General features: G+C 43.5%; 1 protein-coding gene across 1 annotated transcript; it reads left to right on the top strand.

Annotated features, from left to right (window-relative positions):
• Positions 1 to 1081: 1081 nt before the first annotated feature.
• LOC141590185 (uncharacterized) lies at positions 1082 to 15292 on the top strand. Its single transcript, XM_074410791.1, has 4 exons — positions 1082 to 1168; positions 10927 to 10980; positions 11095 to 11129; positions 14722 to 15292. Exons 1-4 carry the CDS (start codon positions 1082 to 1084, stop codon positions 15290 to 15292), a joined length of 747 nt encoding a protein of 248 aa, XP_074266892.1.
• The last annotated feature ends 5737 nt before the right edge of the window (positions 15293 to 21029 follow it).

Below are 21029 nucleotides of genomic sequence, written 5' to 3'. Positions count from 1 at the left end.
CAAAGAATAAACTGTTCATCCTCATCTAGTGTCTTTGGATTCCCACGGCGGTGCACACGACACATCTTCGGTACCACCACCATATGTCAAATATACAAATTCAGTTGCCGAATGGGCCTGTTTGACACACTCTTCACCTGGGAAACATTGCAAACCAACCGCGTATTTCTCATCTAACACAACCATATCTTCCATGACTCTCTTTCTTTGAAGCAATGTAGTCATCTCGCAAACTCCTGGACAAGGCACAGTATGAAGGTACATATTTAGTACTATGAAGGTACATCTTTAGTACTATGAAGGTACAAAGAAAATATTTCAAAGTGAATCTTGAAAAGGAATAGTGAATACTTCAAGAATCAATGGATATACCTCCGGAGACGAGTATGAAATTGGAGATTTTGTATCAGTACTAACATCCCTCGACACTCTCCGCACTTTTTCAACCACTTGTCTACATGGATTAGAAAATCTAATTCTTTCCATCAATCGACCTTTTACACGACCAAGACCAAACTGACCAGCTTCCATCTCCTTTTCCCTTGAGAAAAGTGCAAGTGAGATGTCCAATTCAAAAGAGTATAGTAATCTCTTTCTACGAATCGTTTTTCATGGACAACACGGTCAACATAAACAAGCTGCAAGTAAAAACAGGATTATAACTGGAAAATGGCAGGTTTTAAAACCATAATAACTAACAATAAATGTAACGCATAAGATTTGTACCATTAGAAACAGGAGAGGTCCACCAAAGTGATTCTTCTTCCCCTTCTTGACCCAATCCTTTGTGTTATACCGCAAACTCTCCATGACAAATTGACACCAATCAAGGTGACCGACCAATGGCGGACACATTCCTCGGCGATTTTAGTACATGGTGATTGACGAACGGCTTCGATTGTTGCGCATTAACAAAGACACAAAGAAGCACCACAAAATTAATCTTAAATTGATCACTGTAATCATCATGACAAATAATATGCTCTGCAAGGGTCTTGATATCCACTTGACCATCAACATGAAATTGAGCTTTCCAATGCGCGTAAAACGCATCACATTCTGCATCTTCATCACTACAAAGATGAAAGTAAAACAGGTTTTCCTCCAATTGGGAGGCCAACAGCATCATGAATACAAGAAGCAGAAACACGAAAGCGCTGTTTATCAGGTAGAATGATGAAATCCGAATACGGGTTGTAGTTCTCAATTAACCAATAACCAAGGCGTAAAGGAAGCCTTGTAACCCTTAGCCAAAACAATGAAGAAAAACCAATCTCTTCCAGAGCACACCATTGGTTGTAATCAAGGTATCGAAGGACATCAACAAAACTTCTAGGTGACATCCGGGTGGTAATACGGGAGAACGTTGGAGTAGGATCATCAACAGTAGGATTGAGGTTGTTCAACCTCGGAGAAATACGGCGTGTAACAGTTCCAGGATCGCCTTTGCGCTTCAATAACTGAAAGTAGTTTTGCATGTAATATTAATCAGTTCTGTTGTGTTGTACACGTTTCACGAAGAAATGTCCTATCAGTTTTATTGAAATTGTTCCGGGTGTAATTCCAGAGCAGATATTTGTTACCACTCGTAGCTCGTAGAATGACGTCTTTGCTTGAATCCTCCTTTCGGTCTCCTGAAACGATGAACAAGGCGAGGCTCGGCTTGGGGCCGAGCGAACTCACTCCGACGCTCAAGTCAGTAAACTTATGGGATAAGTTGTTGTTACTTGACTAAATGTATATTGTAGAGAGATAAGGAAGATAATACCAGATGAATAGTATTTCTTAGGTTAAAATGTGGATCCTTTCCTCAATGAAGGTTGAGGAGTATTTATAGTCTTTCACCTTTTGTCACGTAGTGGCCAAGTGGCCAAGTGGCTAGCAGGTGAAAAGACCGTTCTACCCTCGGCCGATGGACCTATGGCAGGCCGACCGAGGGTTCTTGGATATGAGTACGCGGATATGTGCCCCGGTGGCGGGTTGCCATCCGAGACCAGTGACCGAGGGAGGGGCCGCATCGGCTAAAATTGTCTAAGTCGTTGACTTGCTTGTGGATATCTTTGACCTTGCTCAATATGTTGACTTGGTCAGCGGTGCAGAATATGCCCCATCAATTTGCCCCCAGCGTAGTCTATGCCGTGGTATGGGCTCCGATGTATGTTTGAGCGTATATTCTGCGTAAGTAATTTGTAAAAAATTTTCTGCATCGGCTTCTTCTACTGCGTCGGCTTCTTTTACCTCGGCCTGGTCTTTCTTAGGCCGTACCATATCCCCCCTCCACATGGATGTGTAAAGGGCATCCGATGTGGAAAAGAAACTGACGCTGGCCGAGACCAGGGTTGAGAGAGCCGGTTGTTTTTGCTTGCCCCCGGCCGGCGCTACCTAGCTTGGTTGATCATGTGGCCGGCGGAGGACAGATGCTTGGGAATTTGCTGAGGAAGGTGAATAGGCGGAGAGATGTGAATGGGCGTGTTGAAGACGCTTGGTCACTGTTGCATTGATTGACGTTCAACTGTTGCAACGATTGACATCCCGTGGTTGCATGTCCGACACGTGTTTGCACGCTGATTGGTTGACGCTTCATGGGCTGTTTGCTGATTGGTCCTTCCTTATGGGCTTTTCCCTATAAATAGGGCAGTTATTCCGTGAAATTGGCCACCAATTTCATTCTCCAAAATTTTCTTCTCTCTAAACTTTCAAGGGCTTCTTTGTCTTCTAATTTTCAGAGTTGTTACTCTGGCGAGTGTTTTTCTTCAAGGTAAACAAACAAATTTCTTCACTTTTTATTTTGTTCAGTAATTATTGCTATTATGTCTTCTGCTGACGTCGGGACTAGCACTTCTGCGCCGGGGGGTTCCCCGTCGCGTCTTGATGGGGAGGGGATACTAGACGCCATCCCGATAAGGTTTGGGGGCCCTAGGTCTCCTTCTCCCGTAGTCGATCCACCAATTTTGGAGGAGTGGGAGGATGAGGATGATGACGCTGATGATGATGAGAGGACTCCGTCTGATGGTGAGAGGCTGTCTATCCCGGATCATGGCGAGGCCTGCACGACTGGTCTTGACCGTGCTTGGGCCCATAAGTTCGCCAGTTGTTCCGGCGAAACATTTTTCGGAGGTCATTTCTCCTTCGGTGAGGGGTACAAGATCGTTATCCCTAAGGAGGGTCAGGCGGTCTGTTGCCCTCCACCGGGTCACATCGGCGTGTACATCAGGCACCTGGAGTATGGGTTACGGTTTCCTTTGAATAAATACGTCATGGCCATCATCAAAGCTATGAACGTCGCTGTGGCCCAACTGCATCCGTTGGCCATGAGGACGATAGTCGGCTTTGTGTGGCTCTGTCTTTTTAGGGGGGAGATCCCGACAGTCAACTTATTCCGCCGCCTTCATCATCTACGGCCGTCAATCGCCGGTAAAGTGGGGTGGTACAGCGTGCAGGCGGAGCCAGGCTTCGTCTCCGTGTCCAGACTTACTTCTTGCAAGGACTGGCAACGGCGATGGGTGTATGTTCAAGTCTTGGGAGGACTACCCATTGCCTCGGTTTTCGAGCCTGTTTACTTGCGGTGTGAGGACCGGGAAGAGTATGAGGAATGTATCTCCGGGGTAAGGTTAAGATGGACGCTTGATGGTCCCTCTTCTGCGGATGAGAAGCGGGCGATCACTTGTTTGATCTTTGAGAAGGGATGGCTGCCCCAGACTCGGATTATTCTTCGAGGATGAGTCGCTATGCCGCGTCGGCCTCATACCGTCCCTCGGCCCGGGGTGAGTGGGGTCGGTGTGAGGCCCCTCTTTGCCTGTTATGCTCTTGTTTCAGAGCTTTGTTTTACTCCTTTTATGTAACCTTTGTTTGATTTCTTGCGACCGGTTTGGCCAGGATCATGCGAGAGGACCTTGCGGAGGTTGGGGCTTGATAAGGACGGGAAGGTCGTTGAACAGTATCCTACGGGCCGACTTGCGTGATCGTAGACCGTCTCCCAACGAACTCATAGATAAGCGGTGAAGTCACCGGATCCGGCGGCACGAGCAAGGGTTCTCGGAGGCGTGCCAAAGAGAACAAAGAAGGCACGTCCGAGGTTGGCGGCGGCGTCTATGCCGGCTCCTCTTCGACCCCGGTGGTTCGAAGGAGCTGTGGGAGGTCATCGAAATCACTGATGGGGCGGTGACCGTTGCTAAGGGCCTTTCTCCTCCGAAGAAGAGAAAAGAGCCTCCGTCTGCTTCCATCGTTCTTTGGGAGAAGATCGACTCACCGGCCCTCGTACGAAGAGGGTCCGACCGTACGGATCTAACTTGTGGTTCGGATTTAGCTGGTTCGTTGGACATCCCAGATGACCGGCTTTCCGATGTGTCAATGCATGGTGACATGGATGCTCTGTGTAAATTTTTGTAGATCCTCCTTCGGCGGCCGCCGTTCTCACCGAACGGCAATTAGGGAAGCGACTGAGAAGGCTATTGAGAAGGCGGGTGACGAAATGTCATCGTTGACTCCTCGGCTCGGAAGATTCCTCCCTTCGAGCTTGTGGCGAGGGGTGTGAAACTATATAAGAGGCTGGCCAAGTGGACCCAACAAGCCGGCTCCCACATCATGGAGCGGGGAGAAGACCATGGCCCAAGTGCGCCACCGATCGCAAAGCTTAAACTTGATCTCTCTCGCCGCAAAGGGGAAGCGGGAAGGCTAAACTGGATCTCTTTCTTTGCCAAGAAGCGCGTGGAGGAAATGGCGAGAAGCTGCTAGGGGCCGAGAGGGCCAAAGTTGAGAAGCGATGCCGCCACCGCCAAGATGATGGAGGAGCGGGACGGTCTACAAGGCGCTTATGACGCCGTGGTTGCCAAGAGGGAAGAGTGGAAGGATCTGTTCCATAACCAGGCGGAGGCGCTCAGGGACGCGCAGGCTACCCTTGCTCAAAAGGAGAAGGATATTGAAATGCTTCAAGATGATCTTCTCCCTAAAATGTGCGCCCAATTCCGGGACCAGGCTGAGGAGGCGACCGGGAGGCAATCAAAAGCTCGTTCCCGAGGGCTCCTTCCCGTGGGATAAATTTGACCAGCTTACGGACGAGATGGGCGTCTTTGCGGAGGCGCGGCGGCTGCGAGAGAAGACGGAGGCGGCGAAGGCGGCTCAGATAGTTGAGGCCAAGGCGGCCTATGATGCAAAGGTGAAGGAGGCCGAGGGCTAAAGGCACTTGAAAACGTCGAGCCCTCTTACGAGCCGGCCACCGAAGATGCTCTTTGCTGCGATGGAGGGCGAAACGAGGCATAGGGAGACGGGCGGTCGTCACCAGACTCACCCGGCGTCTCGGATAGCTTTAGCTGTTCGGGGGCCAATTATTGAGCCTTCTCTCCCTGCCATCTTTTGGCGCTTCAAATCACAAGTCTGTAACCTTTTTTTTTTTTTTTGTTTCCTCGCTTTTTGTAAAGCTTTGGTAGGTAGAGTTTAGGCTATCCTTATGGGGACGGCCGTCGTCTGTACTCTCCTTGCAATTATTTTCAATAAAGTTTTATTATCGGTCCTCGGCTTTGGCCGGGGATTTGATCATCATTCTTCACTTGTCTTTTTGCGTCATTAATTGAGTGCCTTCGTTTTTACCGTCGGCATGGCCGAGGCAGTTAGAATGCATATCTCACTGTGTTTAACGTCTTTTTAAACATGACACATTGGTCGCCTCCTCTTTCATTCTCGGTCATTGTGTCCCCGTTGCTCTCGGCTAAAGCCGAGATAATCGGGGCTATGACTCGGTAGTATTTCTTCTAGCGTATCGGTCATTGTGTCCCCGTCGCTCTCGGCTAAGGCCGAGGTAATCGGGGTTATAGCTCGATAGCAATTCTTCTAGCGTATCGGTCATTGTGTCCCCGTCGCTCTCGGCTAAGGCCGAGGTAATCGGGGTTATGGCTCGATAGCAATTCTTCTAGCGTATCGGTCATTGTGTCCCCGTGGCTCTCGGCTAAGGCCGAGGTAATCGGGGTTATGGCTCGATAGCAATTCTTCTAGCGTATCGGTCATTGTGTCCCCGTCGCTCTCGGCTAAGGCCGAGGTAATCGGGGTTATGGCTCGATAGCAATTCTTCTAGCGTATCGGTCATTGTGTCCCCGTCGCTCTCGGCTAAGGCCGAGGTAATCGGGGTTATGGATCGATAGCAATTCTTCTAGCGTATCGGTCATTGTGTCCCCGTCGCTCTCGGCTAAGGCCGAGGTAATCGGGGTTATGGCTCGATAGCAATTGTTCTAGCGTATCGGTCATTGTGTCCCCGTCGCTCTCGGCTAAGGCCGAGGTAATCGGGGTTATGGCTCGATAGCAATTCTTCTAGCGTATCGGTCATTGTGTCCCCGTCGCTCTCGGCTAAGGCCGGGGTAATCGGGGTTATGGCTCGATAGCAATTCTTCTCTTTGAGTGCCCGCCTGGTGGCAATTGTGGAGGGGACAAACACTTCGATGGAAAACTTGGGTGATTCATTTGTTTGTTATGATCGTGCGTTGGGGTGTCCACAATGGGTTTGGACACCTCCGCCGCTATACAAAGTATTTTCTTAGTTATCGGTGTTCCAATGGCTCATCAAAGGCACACCTTCCCAGTCAGCCGCTAGTTACATCCATGAGGTCGCCCTCCTGTTGTAAGGATAGACTTTTCCCTTTCTCTGATTTCTTTGCCACTTTGAGGGATTGCATGTTGCATCCTCCGCGCTATCCGGACGTTGACCACCTCGTCTTTCTCGTCTTTGGAGACGAGCTTATGCGCTTCCCCGTCCGAGACATACATCGATGTTAGGGCCGGATGGACATCACTGTGTCGGCCTCGCTCAGGGTGACTCGGCCTATGAGAACGTTGTAGGCGGACGAGCCGTCGATGACCACGAACTCAGCTAGGACATTCTTAGCCGCATTCCCTTCGCCGAACGTCACCGGGAGTCTGATTGATCCCAGTGGTACCGGCCGCCCAGAAGAAGGCGTATAGTGGGTTGGTGCAGGGGCTCAAGTCCTTGACTTTCAGGCCGAGGCTGAGGAAGCACTCCCTGAACATGATGTTCGTGTATGCGCCTGTGTCAATCAGGCACCTCTTGACCAGGTGGTTGGATATGTCCAAATTGACTACAAGTGGGTCGCTGTGAGGAGCGATGACTCCTTCGTAGTCCTTCCTTCCAATAGTCATGTCGGGGATGTTGGAAGAGAGGATCGCTGTGTTGGGCACAAAGTTGATGGCCTGATATAGCTCGTTCAGGTGTCGTTTGTGCCCATGAGCGGACCCTCCGTTCTCGTTGCCCCCGATGACAACATGGATCACTCCTATCCGTTCGAAGACGGATTTCTTATCTGAACTGCCGGCGTCAGTCTTTTGGCCTTTGGCAACGTACTTGCCGAGGCTCCCCTTCCGGATCAGCTCTTCAATGGCATTCTTCAGATGTCGGCAGTCGTTGGTTAAATGGCCGGTGTGGCCGTGGTACTCACAGTACTGGCTCGTGTCACCGTCACTTTTTGGCTTGGGGGGTCTCTCCCACTTCTGGCCCTCGTTTTGCTCGGGCGAAGACCTCGGCGGGCGATACGACGAGAGGGGTTTTATCATTATACCGCCTCCGGTGGTACGTTCCCGAACTCCACCCGGCGCCGTCGAGCCCTGTTTCTGGCGATTTGTCGGTAGTGACCTATTATTGTCACGGCGTTTTTCATCAGACCGTGACCCGTTGTTGTCATGGCGTCTTTCATCGGACCGTGACCCATTGTTGTCACGGCGTCCTTCATCCGGGTTGTCCTCCCGGCGGCTCTTCTTTTCTGAGTGCTCGGCCTCGCTGGGGCCTACCCAGGTCTTGTGATAGTCCTCTACCTTGATGGCTTGGTCGGCCATCTTCCTGGCGGCATCCAAACCCAGGCCTCCGCACTTAATGAGCTCGTTTTTTAAGTCTCCCCTTGGGAGGCCCTTCATCAGCGCGAAGGCCGCCAGTTCGGGATTAATTTCTCGAATCTGCTGGACCTTTCCGTCGAATCTCTTCACATAGCTTCGTAGAGACTCGCCCCCTCTGTTTGATAGTTAGGAGGTCGCGTCTCCACGGCCCTTCTCTTGTTGCAAGAGTCTTTGGGCTAAAAAGGCGTCCCTTAGGTCGGCGTAATAGTATACCGAGCCGTCGGGAAGCCCCTTGTACCAACTTTGAGCCATCCCATGCAGAGTTGTTGGGAAAACTCGGCACCGGACCTCATCGGGCTGCTCCCATACCGACATGTAAGACTCGAAAGCCTCGGCGTGGTCGGTTGGATCACTATCTCCTTTGTATGATATGGGTGGCAACTTGAGCTTAGTTGGCACTGGACTTCTTGGACGTAGGCGCGCGGGGGCTGTCGACCACGTGTCGAACGACACGCGGCGATCGGCTCCTCGCGTTCCTAGTCCGGCTCCTCCCCTCGTAGCGGGAAGGACTCCTTCTTCGACTCGGGCTTCTTCTCCAACTCTGCCGAGTCGGACTCCTCAGCTCCTTTGGGGTAAGCCTCGTTCATGCAAAATGCGGGACGCTATCCTCCCATGAGTGCGGGAAGGACTTAGGTCTACCGCGCCCACTTTGGGCTCCCAGCGACTTGACGGGTCGGCTTCTCCTAGTGCTCCGTTCAAATTTCTCGGAGTCACATTTCGAGCCCCGGTCTCTGGACGGTTTCGCCGCTCTTGTCGGCGTGACGGTGTGAGCGGGCGTATTACCAATTAGGTCCGGGAGCATTTTCGGTTTGCTACGTCAACCACATGTCCCATGATGGTGACCTGGTTGGCGGGTAGCGGCGTGTCTGGTATTATTGGCATCCCGAACTCCGGTTGGATTACTCCGCCGGTGGAAGGCCGCACGACTCGGCAATTGTTGAAGGTATCATCTTGGTAGAGTGCGGTTTCGTCGGTCACGACTGCGTCTTGTTGTTTCGACATCCTCTTAGCTTTTTGGGTGGGTTTTTGTTTTTTTTTTTTTTTTTTTTTTTGGGAATGAATGTGACTAGCTTCTAGCAGCGATTCCCCACAGACGGCGCCAATTGTTCCGGGTGTAATTCCGAGCGATATTTGTTACCACTCGTAGCTCGTAGAATGACGTCTTTGCTTGAATCCTCCTTTCGGTCTCTGAAACGATGAACAAGCGAGGGCTCGGCTTGGGGCCGAGCGAACTCACTCCGACGCTCAAGTCAGTAAACTTATGGGATAAGTTGTTGTTACTTGACTAAATGTATATTGTAGAGAGATAAGGAAGATAATACCAGATGAATAGTGTTTCTTAGGTTAAAATGTGGATCCTTTCCTCAATGAAGGTTGAGGAGTATTTATAGTCTTTCACCTTTTGTCACGTAGTGGCCAAGTGGCCAAGTGGCTAGCAGGTGAAAAGACCGTTCTACCCTCGGCCGATGGACCTATGGCAGGCCGACCGAGGGTTCTTGGATATGAGTACGCGGATATGTGCCCCGGGCATTTGGCGGGTTGCCATCCGAGACCAGCCGACAGCCGAGGGGCCGCATCGGCTAAAAATTTGTCTAAGTCGTTGATTTGCTGTGGATATCTTTGACCTTGCTCAATATCTTGACTTGGTCAGCGGTGCAGAATATGCCCCATCAGAAATGTACATGATCTACAACAATAATGTGCACTCAATTATGACCTTTTGCATGTGGTCTTAAATTGATGCTACGTACGTTAAAAGTACTTTAAATTCAACAAAAATTCAAAAAAGCACAAATTAGATAAAACTAAAGAACAACAAACAAATCGAAATGTATAAGCAAGTTACGAAATCAACAAACAATGCGACAAATACAAATTCCGATAGCATGCAAATGAAAACACAAATTTCGATTTTAAAAACAATACTGAACTCAAAATTCATCAATAAAATAAATAATCCGGCAAAATGAACATAAGAAACATTATTTTAGATTACAGTAGAGTTACATAAATTAACGACGAAATCAAGAAAAGCTTGAAGCTAAACAGTACTCACCTTCATGACGAAATAGGTAAGAGAAAATCCAACAGAAAGACGAAAATGCAACTCCACAGAGAATAAGGAGAGAGAAATAGTTGAAAGCTTAACAAAGAAGGTCGGACTCCATGGTTGAAAGCTTAACGAAGAAGCGCGAGGTAGATTTCAGTGAAAAAGAAAGACAAAGCCCTCAAGTTTTGGTAAAGCAGCGCGCGTTATAGGCCCTTAGATTAGCCGCGTCAGACAAGATCCAACGACTGACGCGCGTTCTCACGGTTCTCACGCTTGTGCCATTCTCATATGATCCGAAATCTTAATAATAATAATAATAATAATAATAATAATAATAATAATAATAATAATAATAATAATAATAATAATAATAATAATAATAATAATAATAATAATAATAATAATAATAATAATAATAATAATAATAATAATAATAATAATAATAATAATAATAATAATAATAATAATAATAATAATAATAATAATAATAATAATAATAATAATAATAATAATAATAATAATAATAATAATAATAATAATAATAATAATAATAATTTCAGTTAGGCATCGTTTCTTTTATCTTTTAGGGCGTCTTTTGATTTTAGGGTTCGTGCGCCGTGGCTGTTGTCGCTTGCTCCCATCTGCCTTCGTCGTTATTTCCGTCTAACAACCACTTCTCCGGCGGCTTTCTCCGGTCTGTTGTTGCTCTTACTGGTAAATGTGATCTATTTTGCGGGTTTTCGGGTTTTCGACTGCTTTCGGTTTCGGGGTGGTAATGGTCCTCTGATCACGTCGGAGGGAGGATATTGGCCGGCTAGTAACTACCCCCCGTCGGCAGTCTTCTTTGCACGTGCCTGCGGTTTGCTTCCGTTTTTCTTCTTTCTTTTATTTCAAATTTTTCCTTTTGTTTTTCTACAACCTGCCGGTGTATTGTTGTTCATTGCCTTGCTGCTGGTTGGTGTTAACTACTGACCTGGTGGTTTCAGTGGCAGTACATTGCCATCGCTTGGGTTGTGGCTTGTGTGTTTCGGGTTTGTCGTGTGTGTGTAGTGTGGTTGGGTTTTTGTGTGGTCGTCTTTGCCGGAGCTCCGGTCGACTACTAGCACTTGCTGCCTGTACTATCTTGTCACGGCTGTGGGTTGTTTACTGTGCAGGTGAGGAGGGCTTCATTCATGTATGAGCTTGTGCGGTACCATTGTCCTTTTTTGAGTCTTCATGCGTGTCGGGATGGTTTTGGTAAGGGCCTTACTAAGGCATCTTGGCAGAAACATTTTCAAGACCGACATTGCCATAATGGTGCGTTTGAACTTACGCGTCAACTCTTACTGATAGTTTGACTGTTTATTTCAATGCCGAGAGTGTTTTGAGACGGATGGGGCTCTGGTTGTGTGGGGTGTGCTTTATGACCCGTACCATTCGCGCTAGATGTCGGCATAGTCGGGGTGATATTGTGATGCATCCGGAGTGTGTTGATGGCCTCTACAGTTTTCATATTTATGGTATTCCGAGACCTTTGGCTCCTTCTTCTTCGGTTTCTTCTGATGATGGTGTTGAGCTTGTTCAGTGGTCTATATCTTCTATTGATCGTTTATTGTCTTTGGGCCTTCGCACCGTGAAATATATTCCTCCTAAGTGTCGTCTTGGGTTTGCTCGGGCTTTGAAAGGAGCCCTGGATGATGTTGCTAGTTCCCCTAGTGATCTCTCCCGCTGGGTTCGTTTGCTTGTTTTACCGCTTTGTCTGCTTAAGACTTTCGTTCCTCAAAGTAATGTTGAGTGTAGGACTGCTATTCGGCGCCAGCGTCAGGAGGAGAGTATTACCAGGGCAATCCTTGCTTGGGGGTACCTGGGGGGGGGGGGAGTTTGCAGCTGTTGTAGGAGTGTTTTGATGAGGGTCCTTCTTTGTTTCATGTGGAGGAGGATCTGGATTTGAGTGAGCTTAACCTCCGTCAATGTCGGCGGAAGATTTGTGATGGTCATTATACTGCTGTTGTTCGGGTGCTTTCTTCCTCTGGGGTCGCTACCTATTCCGATGCCACTCTTGTGGCCTTGCGTAAGAAGCATCCTGTCGCACCACCTACTTCATTGCCTCCTTTGTCTGGGGATCATCATCCTCTGGTTGCCTCTTCAGCGGTGGTTTTGGATATGATTCGGAGCTTCCTACGCGGTACTTCTTGTGGGCGGGATGGTTTCCGTGCCCAGCACCTTATGGACTATTTGAGTGGCGCTGTTGTGGCTATCTCTGATTATTTGATCACTTCTATTACTAGGGTGGTTAATCTTTTTCTTGAGGGCCGGTGTCCTCTTCCTCTGGGTGAGTACATTGCCAGCGCCCCTCTCACGCCACTCATTAAACCGGGTGGTGGGGTTCGTCCTATTGTTGTTGGTACGGTCTGGAGACGGCTTGTCTCTAAGGTTGGTGCTTTTATGGTTGGTCCTTCTTTATCTTCTTATTTTGATGGACTTCAGTTTGGGGTGGGTGTGTCCGGTGGAGGAGAGGCTATCTTGCATGCCTTGAACCGGCTCATTGAGGCTCGGGGTGCTGAGGTGGGGCTTTCTATGTTGCTGGTTGAGTTCCAGAATGCGTTCAACCTTGTTGATCGTGCGACCATGCTTCAGGAGATCCGCCGTCGTTGCCCGGTTCTTTCCCGTTGGGTGGAGTTTTGTTATTCCAGCCCTGCCCGTCTTTTTTATGGGGAGCACTGCTTGTGGTCTTATCAGGGTGTCCAGCAGGGTGATCCGTTGGGCCCTTTGCTTTTCGTTTTGGTTTTGCATCCCTTAGTATGCAAGATCTGGGACACTTTTGACCTTACTATGCAGGCGTGGTACTTAGATGATGGCACCATCGTGGGTGATACTTTGGAGGTGGGGAAGGTCTTGGATTTGATTATGGTGGATGGCCCTCGTTTTGGACTGCATCTTAATGTCTCCAAGACGGAGGTCTTTTGGCCTGTTGAGGATCCTCAGAGTCGGCTTCCTGGGGTTTTCCCCCCTTCTATTTCTCGGCCATTGCGTGGTGTTACAGTTTTGGGTGGACCTGTCACTACTTGTCCTGATTTTGGCAGTGAGATTGTGGCGAAGAGAGTATCTAAGATCATTGAGCTAATGGACTTGGTTGCGAGGATTAAGGACCTGTAGTGTGAGTTGCTTCTACTTCGAGCTTGTACTGGTATTTCTAAGCTCTATTTCTCACTTCGTACTTGCTCCCCTAGTGTTTTTGGGTCGGTCCATCTTTCTTTTGATGTCGCTCTTCGTTCCAGCTTGGAACGTATTGTCACCGCGTCTGGGCCGGGTTTTGGGGATTGGCAGTGGCGCCTTGCCACATTCCCTTTTCATCTTGGTGGTCTTTGTGTCTATGCGGCGGGAGATGTTTTATTTTATGCTTTTATTGCGTCCCGTTTGCAGTCTGCTGGTTTGCAGGCTAAGCACCTCGGCCCTTCTGGTATTGTAGCTGGTGGCCTTGCCTTTGATGATGCCGCGCGGGTGTTTACTGCGACTACAGGATCTGGTATCTTAGGTAACCCTAGTGAAATTGCTGCCCCCAAACTTATGAAGAAATTGGCAGACATTTATTTCACGACGGTTGCTGCTGCCTCAGAGTCTGTTTTCTCTTTGACACCGCGCCCGGCTTGCTTTACTGGCGCCTCGGCAGGTTCTCACTCCTCGATTGGTTACGTGTTGTTCCTATCTCGGGGTTGGGTCGGACTATGAACGGGAGGACTTACCGTAGTGTGCCTGGTATCGTCCTGGGTGTTCCATTATTCACGGTATCTAGGCCCCGTCTGCTTGCTCTCGGGTTTTTTTTTGGGGATGTTTTTGGGGACCACGCTGTTTCTTGTCTCTGGTCTTGTGGGCGTTAAACATCGGCATAACCTTGTCCGGGACACTCTTTTCGACATCTGCTATAGATCTGGTATTACTGCGGGGAAGGAGGTTGATATCGGTTTGGTTGATGGGCATGGTGGCTCTCTTCGTCCTGCGGATGTATTGCTTTATTCTTGGGACGGGGCGTGATGTGTGCGTCGAACCCACGGGTTCTTTACCTTTGACTCGGGCCGGTTGGCATATTTTGGGCGGGCGGGTTGTCGGCCCGATCTTTGCTCGGCGAAAGTGTGCTAAGTATGTGCGCGATGGCGGGTTATGGTTTCCTACCTTTCTCTTTCTCTTCACTTGGGAGCTGGGTTCGGATCTTTGTTGCCTTGCTCAAACGGATCCGAAATTCTCGTTATCTCGGGATGCGGGGCTCGAGTGGCCGCTTACATTTTTACTAGACTTAGCTTTGCTATTGCTAAGGGTGTGGGAGCCCAGATTGTCTCTCGGCTTCCCACCAATTTCATGTAAACTTTTATTTTTATTTTAATGAAAGCTGCGCGCATCCCTTCATAATAATAATAATAAATTATAATTATTATTACTACTACTACTACAAAAAAAAAAAAAAAAAAAAAAAAACAACAACAACAACAACAACAACAACAACAACAATAATAATAATCACAACAACAATAATAATAATCACAACAACAATAATAATAATCACAACAATAATAATAATAATAATAATAATAATAATAATAATAATAATAATAATAATAATAATAATAATAATAATAATAATAATAATAATAATAATAATAATAATAATAATACTGGAAAATCCATCACAGGCCGCATAGTATTTGGGTTCGTTGGGTCGATGCCTATGTTCTCAAGGGGAGAAATTTTTGGTCTATTCAGTATTCTGCCTCCCATTCATGGTACTGGCATAATGTTCTAAAATGCAGGGACGATTTCACTTCACTTGTTCCTAACCGCCTGGAGCAAGTCCATCATATCAATAATTTCAATGTGAATGCTATATACAACCTCTTCAGGCCTAAGGGAAGAACACATCCATGGATTCGACCAGTGTCAGAGGGCATGGCTTTGCCAAAACAATGGTTCATTGCTCTTTTGGTTGCTCTAAACCAGCTCCTTACCATCGATAACTACCAATATAAAGGCTTCATGTATGTAAATAGATGTGCCTTGTGTGAGAATAGTGGTGAATCTACTGAGCACTTGTTCTTTTCCTGTTCATGGTCTTCTCAGCTCTGGACTGCCCTCAAGAGTTGGCTCTCACAGCCAGCTATTCCGTGTAACTTAGGGGATGTTCTTCATTGGAGCATAACCCACATCAGAGGTAGGGCTTTGAGGAAACGCGTGATTAGAAGTGCTTTGATAGTTGCCATTTACTACACATGGCAAGAACGCATTCTTAGGATTTTCGGCGGCAAAACTAGAACTCCTATGGAAGCTGCTAAGGAAATTCAGTACATCATTTTTGTTCGTAAAGGCCACCTTAATTACATGTAATTTTTTTTGTCCATTGTAGAATGGTTATTTTCGTTTTGTTTTTTCTAGGAGATCTCATCATCTCCGAGGAAGGATGCTTAGGACCTCTAGGATCTGTAGCTATCCATTTTGTTTGTCCATTCAATGAGAAGATCCGAAATTCCTACAAAAATAATAATAATAATAATAATAATAATAATAATAATAATAATAATAATAATAATAATAATAATAATAATAATAATAATAATAATAATAATAATAATAATAATAACAATAATAATAACAATAATAATAATAATAATAATAATAATAATAATAATAATAATAATAATAATAATAATAATAATAACAATAATAACAATAATAATAAAAATAATAACAATAATAATAACAATAATATAATAACAAAAAACAACAACAATAACAATAACAACAACAATATTAACAATAACAAAAATAACAATAATAACAACAATAACAACAATAATAATAACAATAATAATAATAATAATAATAATAATAATAATAATAATAATAATAATAATAATAATAATAATAATAATAATAATAATAATAATAATAATAATAATAATAATAATAATAATAACAATAATAATAACAACAACAACAATAACAACCATAACAACAACAACAACAACAATAACAACAATAATAATAACAACCATAACAACAACAACAACAACAACAACAGCAATAACAACAACAACAATAACAACAATAGCAATAACAACAATAACAATACAACAACAACAACAACAACAACAACAACAACAACAACAACAACAACAACAACAACAACAACAACAACAACAACAACAACAACAACAACAACAACAACAACAACAACAACAACAACAACAACACCAACACCACCACCACCACCACCACCACCACCAACAACAACAACAACAACACCACCACCAACACCACCACCACCAACAACAACAACAACAACAACAACAACAACAACAACAACAACAACAACAACAACAACAACAACAACAACAACAACAACAACAACAACAACAACAACAACAACAACAACAACAACAACAACAACAACAACAACAACAACAACAACAACAACAACAACAACAACAACAACAACAACAACAACAACAACAACAACAACAACAACAACAACAACAACAACAACAACAACAACAACAACAACAACAACAACAACAACAACAACAACAACAACAACAACAACAACAACAACAATAAAACCAACAATAAAACCAACAACAATAATAACAATAACAATAATAACAATAATAATAATAACAATAATAATAATAATAATAATAATAATAATAATAATAACAATAATAAAAATAATAATAATAATAATAATAATAATAATAATAATAATAATAATAATAATAACAATAATAATAATAATAATAATAATAATAATAATAATAATAATAATAAGTTCTCTGTGAAGAGAGGTTATGATAATCTGCGATGTTCTTATCCTGTCCAAGCTGTATATAAAGCTATTCACAAGAATATTATCCTTCCAAGGCACAAAATCATTCTCATGCTTGCTGTTCAAAGGAAGCTAGCTACTCAAGACCTATTAATTACTAGAGGGATTCCCATTGTGAATTGATGTTACATATGCAAGTCTGCAGCTGAATGTGCAGATCACCTTTTCTTTGCTTGTCCTTATGCAGCAGGGTTACTGACTCTTCTGCAGCAGTGGATACAGATACCCACCACCATCACTTCACTCTGCTCCTTGCTTACTTTACAACGAAGGGGTCAGGGCAGTAAGCACCACTTGATTAGCGGCAGTGTAGGCAGTCTTGTTTACGCTGTTTGGGCTGAGAGAAATGCACGAGTGTTTAGGGACCAAGAGAGGTCTGTCCAGGCTGTTTTTAGTGAGCTAAAGTTCACTGTCACTGCACTTTTAACGAGTAGAGGTCCTGAAAATATCTTCCTTGACATAGATTCACTTTTCAATTCTTAGACTTATAGTCGTTTTTTTCCTCTTGTATAGATAGTGGAGGAGTTTTGTATATGGTATAGGGGATATATCTTTGTAAGAAAACTCTTGTACTCCTAATTTTTGGAATATATGAGTAATACCCTTCTTGCAAAAAAAATAATAATAATAATAATAATAATAATAATAATAATAATAACAACAACAACAACAACAACAACAACAACAACAACAACAACAACAACAACAACAACAACAACAACAATAATAATAATAATAATAATAATAATAATAATAATAAAAACAATAATAACAATAATAATAATAACAACAACAATAACAACCATAACAACAATAGCAACAATAACAACAATAATAACAATAATAACAATAACAACAACAATAATAATAACAACAACAACAACAATAACAACAACAATAACAACAATAACAACAATAATAATAACAATAATAACAATAACAACAACAATAATAATAACAATAACAACAACAACAACAACAACAATAATAATAATAATAATAATAATAATAATAATAATAATAATAATAATAATAATAATAATAATAATAATAATAATAATAATAATAATAATAATAATAATAATAACAATAATAATAATAATAATAATAATAATAATAATAATAATAATAATAATAATAATAATAATAATAATAATAATAATAATAATAATAATAATAATAAAAACAATAATAACAATAATAATAACAACAACAATAACAACCATAACAACAATAACAACAACAATAATAATAATAACGGAAAATTCATATGGTACCCTCGAACTTTGCCATTTTGCACGTGGTACCCAACTTTTGAAGTTTATGTACATGATACCCTCCATGTTTGATTTTCATGTACAACATGCCCTTTTTGTCGCTATAAAAAAACTCAATTGCGCATAACTCCTAGACCGGAATTCAGAATCGAACAATTTTTTTTCCTAAAATGATTATCTCCTCATAATCTACGATTTGAGAAAAAAAAATTGTCGACGGACATTTTATAGGGTTTTTTTAAACGAAAATCTCAAATCAACCATATTTTCGATCTTAAATTTCCGAATGACCATTTTCATTTTATCAATCTATAGATCGCGAAGAGGTAATCAATTTGAAGAAAAAAATTAGTCAATTCCGATTTTTGATCTATGATTTATGCTCAATTGAAAATTTTAAAACGATAAAAAGGGTACGTTGTGCTTCAAAATCAAATCTCAAGAATAACATGTACACAAACTTAAAAAGTTGGGTACCACGTACAAAATGACAAAGTTTGAGTGTTTTTGGGTCTGTCCATCTTCCATTTGATGCCGCTCTTCATTCTAGCTTGGAACGTATTGTCACAGCGTCAGGGCCAGGTTTTGGGGATTGGCAGTGGCGCTTTGCTACATTTCCTTTTCAGCTTGGTGGTCTTGGTGTCTATGCGGTGGGAGATGTTTATTTTATGCTTTTATTGCGTCCCGTTTGCAGCCTACTAGTTTGCAGGCTAAGCTCCTCGGCCCTTCTGGTATAGTAGCTGCTGGCCCTGCTTTTGATGATGTCGCGCAGGTGTTTACTGAGACTACAGGATCTGGTATTTTAGGTAACCCTAGTGAAATTGCTGCCCCCAAACTTATGAAGAAATTGGCAGATATTTATTTCGCGACGGTTGCTGCTGCCTCAGAGTCTGTTTTCTCTTTGACACCACGCCAGCTTGCTTTATGGCAGTCCCAACAGGGTTCTCACTCCTCTGACTGGTTACGTGCGGTTCCTATCTCGGGGTTGGGTTAGACTATGAACGGGAGGACTTAACGTAGTGTGCTCGGGTATCGTCTTGGTGTTCCGTTATTCACGGTATCTAGGCCTTGTCCGGCTTGCTCTCGGGTTTTTGCGGAGGATGTTTTTGGGCACCACACTGTTTCTTGTACTGGTACTGTGGGCATTAAACATCGGTATAACCTTGTCCGGGACACGCTTTTCGACATCTGCTATAGATCCGGTATTACTACGGGAAAGGAGGTTGATATCGGTTTAGTTGATGGACATGGTGGCTCTCTACGTCCTGCAGATTTATTGCTTTATCCTTGGGACAGGGGGCGTGATGTGTGCGTTGACTTGACAGGTTCTTCTCCTTTGACTCAGACTGGGATGGCGGATTTTGTGCCTGGCCGGGTTACGTTGTCGCTGATGCTGCTCAGCGAAAGTGTGCTAAGTATGGGGTTTTGTGTGCGGTAGCAGGTTATGGTTTCCTTCCTTTCTCTCTCTTCACTTGAGGAGCTGGGTTCGGATGCTGTTGCCTTGCTCAAGCGGATCCAGAAATTCTCGGTATCTCAAGATGCGGGGGCTCGGGTGGCCGCTTACATTTTTTCTAGACTTAGCTTTGCTATTGCTAAGGGTGTGGGAGCCCAGATTGTTTCTCGGCTCCCTACCAATTTCATGTAAACTTTTATTTTTATTTTAATGAAAGCTGCACGCATCATTCCATAAAAAATAATAATAATAATAAATAATAATAATAATAATAATATTAATAATAATAATAATAATAATAACAATAATAATAATAATAATAATAATAATAATAATAATAATAATAATAATAATAATAATAATAATAATAATAATAATAATAATAACATTATTTGCGCACATTTAGTCCCCTAATTGAACCTATTTTGCATACTACTATAACATTTCATGACCATTTTATCGGTCAAATGCTTTCTATTTTGCTTTCCTAGTGCATTTTATATGTTTTATAGGAAAGGAGATAATAAGGCGGAAATTCCCGTCTTTCGTGCATATTTGGAAGCTTATTGATGATATTAGATGGACTAGTATGAATAGGAGGCAAGAATGATGACCAAGGATGTAGGAATAAAGAGTATATAGAAGGATCATAAGGTTAAAAGTAAGGATGAAGAGAAGGAAGGAATTACAAAAAGAAATTGCTTGGAACCAATCCGAGAGTCGCTCATTTGGCTCTAACAGTATGCTAGATGAAACGGCGTCGAAAAATCAAGTGATCTAGGCTTTTGAATCACTCCAATAAGAGTCCGGATGAGAAAATGACGTCCGTTTTACAATCTAAGCTCAAACAAAGAAGTTGTCCGCCAATCCGCTCGTCCTGAGACCCAATCCGCTCGTCTGCTACAGGACGCTCATCCCCCCTCCAGGACGCTCGTCTTGAAGCCTTTTGATCCGAGCGTCCCGTGCATGATCCGCTCGTCCTCTGCTCCAACAATCCGAGCATCCCGACCCCTTGGCCGCTCAGATTCCTTTCCAGTGCAACCAACTTCTTCTTTCTCCATTCAAGATGCGCATATTTTTTAAAGACTAGCTAAAAGGAGACCCGCATCTTTTCTTGAGAGGAGCGATTCCTCAAGGACTTAATCGTCATTTAAGCCCTTAATAACCCTAATTTGTGCACCTAATCCCCACTATAAATACCCCATTTGTAATAATCAAAGACCAAGCTCTCTTAACCAAGTTCCCATATTAGAAATTCCTCTTAGATTAGGTTAGGAGTAGATTAGAATAGATTACTCTTTAATCTTTCCACAAATTACACATTAATATTTCCTTAATTATTGTTCAAGTTTATTATTGGGTAATTGAAGATTATTGGGTTATTATTGGAGAATTGACAACTCTTCATCAATCAATCAAGTTTCTTCTATTATTCTTTGCTTTATTATTTGGATCATCTTAAGTTGGTATAAGTCTTTTACCCTTTACCCTTTACTCTTTATTGTTTAT

This window comes from Silene latifolia, chromosome 7, assembly GCF_048544455.1.
Source record: "Silene latifolia isolate original U9 population chromosome 7, ASM4854445v1, whole genome shotgun sequence".
NCBI classification, from domain to species: Eukaryota; Viridiplantae; Streptophyta; class Magnoliopsida; order Caryophyllales; family Caryophyllaceae; genus Silene; species Silene latifolia.
This window is presented reverse-complemented; position numbering and strand designations above follow the sequence as displayed.

What these genes read in the sequence shown, in the direction of transcription:
- LOC141590185 (XM_074410791.1), top strand. Translation starts at nt 1,082, where the DNA reads ATGAAAGTAAAACAGGTTTTCCTCCAATTGGGAGGCCAACAGCATCAT. An exon ending in GTGTGTTTCGGGTTTGTCGT is followed by an intron (nt 10,981 to 11,094) that starts GTGTGTGTAGTG and finishes TTTACTGTGCAG; the next exon opens with GTGAGGAGGGCTTCATTCAT. An exon ending in TTCATGTATGAGCTTGTGCG is followed by an intron (nt 11,130 to 14,721) that starts GTACCATTGTCC and finishes TCTAAAATGCAG; the next exon opens with GGACGATTTCACTTCACTTG.